General features: G+C 35.5%; 1 protein-coding gene across 3 annotated transcripts; it reads left to right on the top strand.

The window, feature by feature from the left end:
- The first annotated feature begins 7,904 nt into the window (after nt 1–7,904).
- Nucleotides 7,905–13,066, top strand: LOC124407548 (longitudinals lacking protein-like). 3 transcript variants are annotated; one of them, XM_046883791.1, is made up of 4 exons: nt 7,905–8,071; nt 9,196–9,476; nt 9,679–9,893; nt 13,031–13,066. In XM_046883791.1, the coding sequence occupies exons 2-3, from the start codon at nt 9,288–9,290 to the stop codon at nt 9,871–9,873; spliced, it is 384 nt and encodes a 127-aa protein (XP_046739747.1). In that variant the 5' UTR covers nt 7,905–8,071; nt 9,196–9,287; the 3' UTR covers nt 9,874–9,893; nt 13,031–13,066. The 3 variants fall into 3 exon arrangements, with proteins under 3 accessions (XP_046739747.1, XP_046739746.1, XP_046739745.1); XM_046883790.1 differs by lacking the exon at nt 13,031–13,066 and adding an exon at nt 10,851–12,215; XM_046883789.1 differs by lacking the exon at nt 13,031–13,066 and adding an exon at nt 10,017–12,215 and having other exon boundaries at nt 7,906–8,071.
- Nucleotides 13,067–13,093: the final 27 nt, after the last annotated feature.

Here is a 13,093-nt window from a genome sequence, read left to right as displayed (position 1 = left end):
CTTTTTCTCAACTCACAAATTACCCGATATGTTGGATTCTGCATTGAAGCAGAATTTTGAGCGAAGATATGTATAATAATGAAATTAAGAACTCGACCTCAAATAAACGTCGCCAGCTTCTTGTATCAGAATTGATAAATGTTCGTTTCATTAAATGATACCCAGGAGACGAACTTCTGTGCAATTTGGTGCACACATGGCATATCACGACGCAATATTAGGTTTGGTATAAACACGTTGTATCGGAGCATTGCAGCTGATTATGAAGGTTCTGAATTACTGCATCATGATATGCGTCAATCGCGGAGTTGGACCAGTGCCCCGTTAAGGATATATATTAATATACATCCATATACACATATATGGAGCAGAGAGGAATAAAGGTTCGGCACGCGTGACCCTAAACTGTGATAACTCGGGCCGGGGTCATAATCGATGATCAAGCACTTATCGTCTTATAGTCCATCAAATTTTTCCTGACTAGCATCGTCAGGCTATTCGTTACGCTTAAGTATATAAAATGCCGGAAATCCATGCCACGAGTTAAACAGCCGTTGAGTTGAATATGTAATCATTACTGCATGAACGTAATATTCGACTACATTCATCGAGCTTTTCATTCGATTATACATAATTCTGTTTTACAGGATCTGGTAATTTTTTTGGTGACATAGGTATACTGTTACACAGCTCTTGAAGGTAAAATTCGGCGCCGTCGTCGAGAGAGTTTACAGTCGTTGCAACCCAGGTAATGACGACCGTGTCGATCTAGATCAGAGAAAATTAGGTGAATCTCATTATCTTCAAACCTGACGCAATCTGGTCCGGCGAATCGTCACGCGAGGCCTCTCGAGCTTCCATGTACCTATCTTCTAATATTTATCAATATTTAACAATATTTTGCGGTGATAGTAGAAAAATCGTAATCGTGGGCACGTTTGGGCCCCACTGAAAGTTGTAGTCTTATCATACTCACGTCCGTATAAGATAAATTTGTATACGTATATACCATGGAGTTGAATATACACGTCATAGAGATCTTCGGAATGAGGAGTAAAAATAAATTTTTCCCTCTACTTTTCTTTTTCCTTCTTTTTCTTCTTGGTGGCTTGTATGTGATCTGCAACACCACGTGAGCCAGCCATCGAGTTTGACGTAGGATCTTTTAAACTTCGATCCCCATTTATTTCTACGATCCTCATACGATCCAGAATTTAGAAACAAACAATTCTCTTACAGACTTTCCGCCCCGCATTTATCATCCGATCTTATTTTATCATCCGACAAATTTCCAACAGATCCCCAAGTATTATCCTACCTTTAGATATATATACCATTCCTTTCCCGCTTTTACCTGTGCCTTTCATCATCTAGCCTGATTTTCATGATACGTAGCATGATTTTACTTTTTCCTTTGCTTTTTAGCCCAGACAGAATAAACGATCGATAAATAACAGTAAGAGATCTCAGGATTAAAGTGGCTTCGATAAACTCAACAATAAGTTTACAATCGGTGGATATGACTCTCGGCTCTGCCTATGACGTCTTCCGAGTTCTGACCGATAACCGGAAAGGAGTAATTATAAATAATTAATATAGGCATGATTCGCTTCGTATGTTCGTCCCTCGAATGGACGCGCAGCTGTCGGAAAAATAAAAAGGGAGTAGATTGGAATTATTCGCGGCGCATTTTCGTTACCGTTTCCCATATTACTTATATATACATATACATACTTATATATACATATACATTATATAGATATATATATATATATATATATATATATATATATATATATATATATATATATATGCCCGTCTTGCTTGTTGCCAGTAATTGTTACAGCGATTCCTAGTATGGGTATACTATATTTGGCTATGGCTATACATATATTTGGCGATATACATACCTATATATTTGGATATTCTATAAATAACCTTGGCACAGGATATACAAATCGTAGTTCTTTCTATGCGTGCCTCTCGATCAGATGCTTATCTCGAACAGACATCGAGTGAGACGCTGAACTGATAATTGCCGGAAGTTTCTAGACACACGATTTAGCCGTGCTTCTTTTGTTTTATGGGACATTATACACCTCTTGAGTCGGAAACATTTTTTCTTATAATTTGAACCCATCGTTATTCTACACAGTTTCAATCAAAATTGAGTCGAATTTCGGTGGCCAGTCGAGTAGGCTTTTGAGAATAAACGTAGAGATAATTAAGCGTGTTATTCGTCGCTTCAGATCTGAGGATCGACAAAATATTTACAATCAAATTTACTAATGTCAAGTGTTACATAAACCATACTGATTGATCGAAAATTTTCACTCGATTACCCATTTGCGAGTAATAAAATTCATCAATATTAATGCTAAAATCTCCACGACGGATTTATTCTTCGTTAAAGATTCGTTGTAAGAATATCTGTAATAATTTCTATTGATTCCTTTTTATAAAATGGTATGTTCGAATGGTCAAAGTTCAAGTTTACGTATACATATAGTTATGTAAATTTGAGGGGAATTCAACGTCGTCAACCTTGACAATTGCAATCTAATTGATAATTTTTTAGCACTAATTTCGTGATAATTTTTTTTTGTTAGTTCTTTATTTTTACCAAATTCTGTTTTATCATTTGACATGCACACTTTTATCCGAAAGATTTTAACGTTCCAAATCACGGCTTAGGTTCATCCTTCACATGGTCCGTGCATGGATATCACTAGTCATCGTTGCTGTCACGCTCTTCTTCGAGCTCCTAGGTATAATCGTTGCAGCCCTTCGTCATAATACGTAGAGTTAGCATATATGTATAAATCAAACTGGAAATATTTCGTGCATGTGTTACGCCTATACGAATGAGTAAATGTAAAATCGATCTAAAAATGTAAATGATCATAAGCGGGCATAAATAAGGAGGGGATACAAGATTAAATCGAGCACATATTTATTACAGCGAAGATATAATACGTCAATGGAGAACGTTATGTATTGTGTTATGCGTGTACGTACGCCGGAGAATATGACGGTAGCTACCGAGTTATCAAAATATAACTTCTACCACCACAATCGCAACTAACCGTGGCACCGCTGACCTCGTGACCTGCGATAACGATACCAGTCAACATATATTTCTCTGTGTGTACATTATACTTATAAACGGACGAAGACAAAGATTATCGAATTTTCATCGAGTATTTTTAGGATGTCAGACCAGCACGAGTGAGAGAAGAAGAATAAATAAATCACAAACGGACAAACAAGGCGAGTGCAATCGATGTAATGTGTGTATGTGTGGTACATACCTACCTAACGATGTAAGTGTAGCGGGCATTCCAACCTGTCAGCATGCATCCATTAGGTACTGATCTCACCGTCAGCGAGCTGTTTTCTTAATTGGCGTGATGTAGATCACCTTAGAAAGATAACGTGTGAAAAATTCTCGGATTCATGCGAATACCGCAGCTCCTTGATTAACGCGATAGTTTTTTATACTGCACTGCAGTTTCGCAAGTCTTTTTGTTTTAATGCAAAATATCTTTTCACTAATGAGCTGTAGCGAAATATGGAGTGTTTAAGTACACAAAACCAGGGTGCAATCGAGATTTTAAATTAACAATTGGCTGCAGTTATCAGAAAAATGTGAAGACATTCTCAAGCTATTTTCTCAAACACTCCACCTCACGCGACATATTGTATTTATTCGGCGAGAAAGTCGAAGGTGGTGATGATATCACGAAGCTGGTTAAGTCGACACGGAATGTACTATGTGTATTTTCAACGTGAAACGTTTGAACTCGGTTCAAAGCCTTCATATCTTGGAGCAGAGGGTCGGACTTTTATAATATCATTTCGTCGTAGATTGTTTTAATTTCGCTTTGTTGTTTATCTCGCAAATAATAACAGACGCAAGATCTTCTGACGCGCCAAAAGTTCTTTCAACAAACAAATATCTTCTCCCCATTCTCCTCTGGCGATGTTTTATTTCAGCTTGAAAACGACAACCTCGCTGTAATCGCATTTTTAACGAATTGACGACCATGGGATTATGATATTCCTTGTTTTCAAAATCAAACGGCCATTCAAGCAGTTCGACAATTCCTACGTACGTATAACAGTTATAGTACTAATGGAGGTCAGATCTGTGCAGTAGCTATACAAAACAGATACATTTGTAAAAAAATAAACCATCTACACTGCCACTTGTCACAACTCGCGTTATATTTGCTACCGTGCAAATAGATATTGTTTGGATGAAAATTGCTTGATTCAAACGGGAGCATGCGACAAACTGCGACGTGAAAATATTTTTAAAAAAAATTTCTCCAAGCTGCTACAGTTATTTTCTTTTTCCTCTCTTCTCTTACCTCAACCCCCATAGGTACGTTTTTTTCTCGTACGTGAAGATGTACGACGTATGCAAATATCTTTATGCAAATTCAATCGCGTAAATGTTTACACTCTGATAAAGTAAAGACTATATACATATATGAATTTTCGTTCGGGACATTGAGTCGAGCGATAATTACCGGCGAATACCAGCTGAAAAATTAAAATAATATATTACGTTGAAAATAAGTGAATACTGAGAAAAGAGTTTATTTACTGTTAACAAACGTATATTTCGATACGGCGGAATAGATGTTATTGTTAAAATTGTCAAATTCTAGTTGACGCCAAACAATGATAGATAGAAATTTTCTAATAGATTCGATTAAAATTTGATTATTTCCCCACACTCAAATATACGTTTTTTAACAGTAAGTAAACTTTTTTCTCAGCTTGATTATATAATCAAGGCATTGCGTTGTGAAGTGCCAACGAGCAATTACATAGACATGTTTGATACTTTTATTTGCCATTACACAAAATAACAAATCAAATAAGTTGACTTTCCTATTTTTTTTCATCTTTTGTTTCTTTCTTCACGTCCGTCAGGCACAGTTTCGCACCTCGTGAATCCTGTGTAAGAGCTCAACTATGCCTGACTGGTTGTCGTCGACCAATGGCAGAGCGCGTCTTGGCGCCGGACCCCCGGCACGTGACCCATTCATGACGTATCATAACTGACCCCACGCTGGGAGGCGTGCTGTTGGATATTGTTGTGTAGCGAATAACTGCAGCGTGATCAATAACAACCGGCTCTAACGACATAAGTAATATCTTTTCACTCTCCCCCGACCGTTCCGATTCGAAACGTGACGTAAATTCGCGCTGGCCGTACAACATCTCGCTCTTCCCTATCTCTTGGACGTGTTACACCTATACACATGATATCATGTATAACTACAGTGTATAGAGTAGTATTATTGTTTCGTCAATCGAGAATGTATGTACATATATTATATGTTTTTCACTTTTATGGGTAATGTACGCAATGTGACTGTTCGCTGCTTCATGCGCGTCACACACCCTATATTCGCTGTGTACAGCTAATGTGTCGACAATGTTTGTACTATCGTATGTTAGAACTGAAAAAAAAAAATTATTTATTATGATTACCAGAAAATTCTAGTACCGTAATTGGTATCGTTAGAATTGCGGTTTGAATATTGTTGAAATTACGTGAACATTGTGTACCTATATTAGAACACTGAACTTGGTCATTTAAATAACTACATTATTCACTCAGCCAAAGCATCAACTTCCATTTATCATCGTGCCATCGTCAAATTGTGACAATTGTTAAGAGGAAATATACTAGATTTTCTGTTTAATAAACTGAAAAGCTTGTTCTGCGTAAAGTGTATAAGTAATATCTAGGCATTGTATATGCGGCATATCAGGATTAAATTTTAAGACATAAATGTAATTAAGACGGTGCAAATCTGATTTTTATTTGGATTAGAAACCGGGAATTCATACAGAAGTGAAACAAATTTGAATTTGATATCAGACAATTCCCAGGATAAAAGGAAACCATGCAATTTTCAAATGTAAAATTGAAAACATTAAAAATCGTGACGGGTTCCTCTCCGAAATGTGTAGTGAACCTTCATCTGCATACTAATGCTTCCACAAAAATGTTGAAAAACTTATGCATCACACATCTGGCCATTGTTCAAATTCAATTCTGAAACAATAGTAATTACAAGAACACAAAGTCATATAATCCACAGTATCAATTGATAATAACGAAATATTGGTATCGTTAAGACGATGCTATAGTCAGTCCTTACTGTCCGAGTGAAATGTCACTTTTTTTTTACTATTATCAAAACCTATACAATACTGGTGTGAAAATGCCGCATTCGGCACAGTTCTGCACGTAGTAATGAACCCTTTTCCTTCAATAAATGTACATTCAATTGCAGTAATACCTTTATTACCATCATTGTTGCGTGAAAGAAAAGTTTTTTTGGATATTTGTAGTCGGCATTGCGTGCAGAATTGCACTGACTACGGCATTTTCACAACAGTTGTGGGTGGTCAAAATAAACGACATTTGACACAGAATCTCACAAATTAGAGGGCGCCACTCACCAACCATTGGAGCATCGAATTCGAATAAAATTAAGGTCATCCTCGCACGGTAAGCGAGTATAAGGCCGTTACGTAACCAGCATTCGGGTAAGAAGGAACAACGTGAAAATCTTTCGATGTACAAGTTTTCATTTCCCTCGGTTCAATCGGTCATGACAAGCTAGAGAGTTCTCTTATCCGCATCAACCGATATGCCATCCGTCATGCAACCACTGTAATTCCCAGAAATGAAATATATTTTATTCAGTACTCTGGAATATGTACCGATATATGTGCATTGGTTTGATATTGAATGGATTTGTCATACTTGGGCTCAAAGTAGGATAAATATCGATGCAAAAAACAGGCATGTCTCCCAGTCCAAGCCAACTTTCGAGAATAACTTTTTTAATACTGTTACAATACTGTCTCCGATTACCATATTTATTGATTAAAATCTCAAAACTTACTGATAAGTTAATGCTAATATTTTTTCGAAGTCATAATACCTATGCTGAATAATATTGTACTATACGATTATAAATTCCGAAGTCATGCAAATGCCCTCCAATACCAAGAAGCTTCGATCTGCTAATTAGATCTTGAAATGACACTAAATCATCGTTAGATCAACAGCTGGGAAATTTACTGTAAAACTTTTTAAATTTTTGGCCGTAGTTTTCAATCGAGAACGGCGGTGATTTGGAATTATGGTCGATCATTTTCTGTTAAAAAGAAACAAATAATACAGCATCTGAGTAAATTGAGAATAGCGTTGTTCAAAATTGGCTCAAATATAACAAAATGAATGCAAAACTGCCGCTGTCTTTCCGTTTTTGCGATTTTCAAAACCGAAAACTCTTCGTCTCAGAATCGATTTGGAGGACCCTCAGGAATGCAAAAAAGATATTTAGAGCATCGTAAGACCAACAGCTGAGAAAATACGGGAAAATTTTACAAAAAACTTCTTCCGTGATTGCATTACATCAATTAATTATTTTACTTCCTTACGGTACAAACCATATCAGGAGAATTCAAATAATTGTCTCCATCAATCTCTACCCCACCACGAGCCCCATCTGCTTTAGACTCCAACTCCTTATTCAGAAGGACACAAGATGATGGTATTACAGAGTTTTTTACGTCGGTAAGAAAGGAATGCGACCACGTTGAAATCGTGGGCTACTCGTGACCATTCGTTTCTGAAAGGATTCTTTCTTACCGACGAGTCTGTAGCCCAACCAAAGACTTATAAACCCAACGGAGTAGCCCGATGATAGTCGGTGTTGGCCGAAGACGACCGAAATTCACCATCGTGGTAGCCACACAAAAAAAATTGGTACCATTGGTGAAAAGTTCTTGCCAATATAGATATATACATATATACCCGTACTGTGGTATATACGTGTATATATACATATGCATATATATATATATATGTATATATATATATGTTATAATTAAATAATCGTTCCGCTGCTCGTTTTTAATCGCAACAATATTTTCGTCTGTTCGAAGGTGAAACCCATATAACAAAGTGTAATTAAATCCGGATCAACTTTTCCCGACTTTTTTCACCTGATTTCGAAGACTCACTTTGACGGTACGAGAAAGAAATTCACGCATTTAAAATTCCAACGGAAAGCGAATAATGGATCGCATCCATTACGGAATACCTTAAAATAACAAACCACCGTGGCAACGGGAATTCTTATAATACTTGTCAGTTTTAGTTTTAACAACACTTGGATATGTTAGCACTCTGTTAAATCCAGTCCATAAACTTATCTCAGTTAACCTATAAATTACCCTATGTTTGGCAACTTTGCGCTCTCTTCCTTGTCTCCAAAACAAATTCATTTCGATACGTTCGCTTACAGCTTCAAGCTTCAACCGTAAAGATGTGTCGACTTAATTAAATATTGTACAAATTTTAAAGATATCCCATCTGGTAATATTTTTTAATGTTATATTTACATATTTCAGAATCATTATTCTTTAGTTTCACCGTAATTGAACATTTCCCATTCTACCTCCAGCAAAGAATTTTCAACAATCTACTGTCACAATATTCTAACGCAGATCCATGTAGTGCTGTAATCCTTGTTGCTTGTCACCAACATTCACGTCATAATACATATATTACAAGTCTCCAAGTGAAGATTTACACAGTTCATTATTTCTCGAGAACAAACTTTGGCTGTTCTTTCTAGTTGATAATTTGTTTTCTCGACGTCTGGACAACTTTTTTTCAATCATGATGTTCTTGTCGCTTGTTATATTTCGTCAAATAATCTGAGTTGGTCATCAATGTGTAAAAGTTTGAAGAACTTAAATATTAAATAGAATTTCTATGGTACAAAAGAACACCGAGGTGATGAAAATGAAATGAAACTTAAAAAATCCAAAACATAGTACACCTTTTTTATACCTGTTTACTTTTATGGATAAAATATAGATCGCCAAACTTCGTCATCAATATAACAGAACAAGTTTCCTTTTTTACAAATTGAGAAACATCGAGAAACAACATTTTATGTGAAAAAATATAATACATCTTTCAAAATTAAAAACATATTAATGTACATACGATCCGAATGAAGTACAAAAGCAGTTCTGTATATTGAGTAACATAGCATGGCAAATTAATATCTGTATAATTGATAAGACCGATAAATGTATTGAAAATAATAAATTATTTGAGCCTTTGAAACTTTTTCATTCCAGAGTTGAAGCAGCAGAGTTGACAGAGTTGCTGTTGGATCATTTTCACAGATAAGCGAGTGTTGCGTCAATATATTTGAACAAAAATAAAAAAAATGGCTGGAGAACAGCAACAGTTTTTCCTTAAATGGAACGACTTCCAATCTAACATGGTGTCGTCATTCAAACACCTCAGGGATGAAAAAAGCTTCACAGATGTCACCCTTGCCTGTGAAGGTCAAACCTGCAAAGCGCATAAAATGGTCCTCTCAGCATGCAGCCCTTACTTTAAATCATTACTGGAGGTGAGTCTAACTAATATCAATTTATATACTATGCAACAATAAATCAGTTATTCCTAGTCATTTTCAAAAATCATGCACTTGTCTTTGGTAGACACATTTAATTGCAATTTCACAGTGATCTTGTGTACTTTTCCTTTGCTGAGTTGTAACGCTTGATTCCCCACTCAATTACAATCAATAAGAGTCCAAATCTCTGGTGCAGGAAAACCCATCAAAGCATCCGATAATAATTCTGAAGGATGTTGCATACAGCCACCTTCAGGCGATCCTAGAGTTCATGTATGCAGGTGAAGTAAACGTATCGCAGGACCAACTGCCAGCGTTTCTGAAAACTGCTGACAGACTAAAAGTCAAAGGTTTAGCCGAAGCTCCTGGCGCCATAAAAAGAGAGGGTTAAATCCCTTTGAATTAGTCACAGTAAGTGCCCACTTGTTTTTTTTTTCTTTTTTGTGATCTTTTTCATGCACAACTCGTCACAGACCAACAGTCACCGTAGTTGAAAGATATTCAAATTGCACATGACTATTGAATTTTTTCCAGGTGTTTTTCGAAAGCATGCGGACTGAAAAAATTGTAATGTTACAAAGTGATTCGTAAGCACATACACAAGCATTATTGAAGTGTGTCTGGTTCATGACTAGAATCAACTTGACTTGTATATTGAAGTTTATTCATATTTTTGTTTTCCTTATTTTTAATTGCATTTACCTAGACAATTAATTATAGAGTACAAGTGAAATCGATAAAAGTTGTTCCGCCCTGAACCAGTGTGCTGCAGACTACCAAACTGATTATTTTTTTAAAATCGGAGTGCTACAGAGATACAAAGAAAACACAAATAATAATTAAATAACAGAGAAGAAATATTAAAAGAGAATAACAAATCACGATAGTTTAATATATTGTTGTCCGCGGCTATTTTGCAGATTAATTGAAAGATTGATATTTTTTTCAAGTTCATCTCACCACGCGTCGAAATAATTTATTTTCTGCTTTCTTCACCTGGATTCTTACCGCCTCTTCAGCATAAATTAAATTCTTCCGGTTCAATGAATACTTTACTCATAAATCCCACAGTGATCTACTAAATTCGATCTAGAATTATTGAATCCAATTAGGTAATCTTCTCATACTAATCTTTTAATAAGAAGTTTATTAAGACAACTGTTGACGTTTTGAAAATTGTTCCTTTCAAATATATCTTCGACCTTTTCTGCTGCTAACATCAGAACTTATCATGTCTGAACATGATAGCAATCTATGAATATGGAATGAGATTACCGTCAATAAATTTGCAAAAAAGCCGATCTGTGTATAATGCTGAGCTTACCATGGGAAACAACATTACTTCTGATAGTGGTCCACTTTTTGTAACGAATTGTTCGAAGTGTGTGTTCCATCGACATTGAGGTGGAAAACAAGGGCAGTCAAACGTGGGTCTTGTGACTGAGTGGTTCGTCTTATGGCTTGGCTACACTATCGTTTTTACTAAATTCAATTGAAAGGGTGTGCAACGCCTACGTCAAACAAACCTGGCATACCACTGTATACATTTGAGTAAACGATTGTGAAGAATCTGCTTCGTATTAACGCTGCTTTGTTGACGAACAGATTATTAATATACCTTGAGTATAAACGCTGTAGTTTTAGGTGAGACGCTAGGTGAATCTGAACCGCAACAGTTTGGCTGCCCCTGAATTGAACTAACAATAAGTGAAGAAAGTGGCAGTTTGACTACTCTTGGTAATCTTGGTAATCCACTCAACCAAATGCCGCCAGTATTCTTGTGGCGTTTTTCACACTATTACCGATAGACACCAAACTTATTTATGATAATAATATATTGTAGAATGGTTATTTCAGAGAACTGAAAAAAAGTTAACTGTAACGTACATTTTTTACGAGCATATAAAGGGGCATAAAAAGTAATGGAAGGACAAAGAAATGCTAGGAAAACTTAGAAAACGAAAATACTGCAACCCTCGTTATTGTGACCAAGTAGAATTGTTGACTAGAATTAAAAATTGTAGAATCTTCACAGTATCTTTTGCAGTAAGTAAGAAAATCTATCCTAGATTATTTACATCAGCCTGATCTGCGTATATAAAAGACAGTAAATAGAACGACACTTTTGTTCCATGAATACATTCTTAATATACTAAGAATATTCTATTAAAATTGTCCTTCGCCATCAAGGAAGGGGATTCTACAGCCCATAGAGTTGACTTATCTGGCTTGGTGGCCACTTTTACAAAATATTCCGTGCACCTGAAACAGTTCTACAAGATCCTATTGTGGAATATTTGACACAGTTTTATTACTCTCGTCAAATCCACGTAGATCTACTGAAAATTAACTACAGTATTACTTCAAATTCATACCGTTGGCTTGTTATAAATTTGCTGCTGCACACATAGTGCTAATGATTAATCCAATCCGTTAGGCCTTGAAATATCGAAAATCTCGCCAACAAGTACCTCTGTTTTAAACTTCCTTCCATCATTGTGCTTTTTTCTACTCATTTCACAAAGATGTAAGATGAATTTCGAATTGATATTGATCTTGTACGTCAATTGACGAATTTTGAATTTGCATAGATACATAGAAGTGTGATTTCGTCTGCTTTAATTTCTTTGGGGTTTTAATTAATTTTCACAGAAAATTTCACTCTTGGAATAAGTATCAAAATAAGACTTTGGTAATAATTACAAGTGAATGAAAGATATACCACGATTCGTTGAAAAGACAAAACGTAGGAAATTATAATGTTTTGATTGATAATTGTAACGTCTATAGGAATAATTTTCATTAACGCTATCGATAAATGAAACGTTAAAAAACTCTTCTCTCAGTTGCTAGAAATTACATCACGTTTTTAATCAGGGTTTGTACGCTTTGTGAAATCTGAGATTTCCTGATCTTTTACAGGTATTCCCATCTGAAAATAGAACTTTGTCAGTAACCTTTCGAAAAATATAATAAGTGCAATTTTTTCCCGTAGATTAAGAGTAGTACTTTGTATAATATAAACACGAGTTTATTTTTTCGACACTTAAAATTCCAGTTTTATTTTTGAAATTCCCTGACTTTTCCCAGCTGCAAAAAATTCCCTAAGTTTCCCCGGTTTTCTAGGTTTTCCTGTGCGTACGAACCCTGTTAATCTACTGCTTCTCTGCCACATTATGTGAAGAAACTCCAACCACTACATTTTCTAATCAATACTTATGAATTATCTATACAATTTAGTTTTAGTTAATTGTAATGAAATTTGTTTAGTTCCTACTTCCTACAGATACTGGGCATTTGGTGGTTTAACGTTAATCGAACGAGCAAGCATAAATAATAATAATAATAAATAAATAAATAAATAAATGTAGATTAATCACTAATGATGGAAAAGCATTTTGTACAATAGATCATTTTTTTACAAAGTATACCGTATTACACTGATTTGTCTTATCAATTTTGTCTCAAATTTAAGATACAAAAACTTTCTTTGTCTTTCTTTCTTCCACTCCCCCTTCTTTTTTGTAGTAGTTTTCCATTAGTTTCATTTGTTCAACAATTACCACCTTAAAATCCCAAAGTTTGAGAAACGACCAATTCAACAGTTGACT

Source organism: Diprion similis, chromosome 6, assembly GCF_021155765.1.
Source record: "Diprion similis isolate iyDipSimi1 chromosome 6, iyDipSimi1.1, whole genome shotgun sequence".
Lineage (NCBI taxonomy): Eukaryota > Metazoa > Arthropoda > Insecta > Hymenoptera > Diprionidae > Diprion > Diprion similis.
This window is presented reverse-complemented; position numbering and strand designations above follow the sequence as displayed.

Coding starts and splice junctions, on each gene's coding strand:
- LOC124407548 (XM_046883791.1), top strand. CDS start 9,288: ATGGCTGGAGAACAGCAACAGTTTTTCCTTAAATGGAACGACTTCCAA. Junction 9,477..9,678: donor ACTTTAAATCATTACTGGAG/GTGAGTCTAACT, acceptor TCTCTGGTGCAG/GAAAACCCATCAAAGCATCC.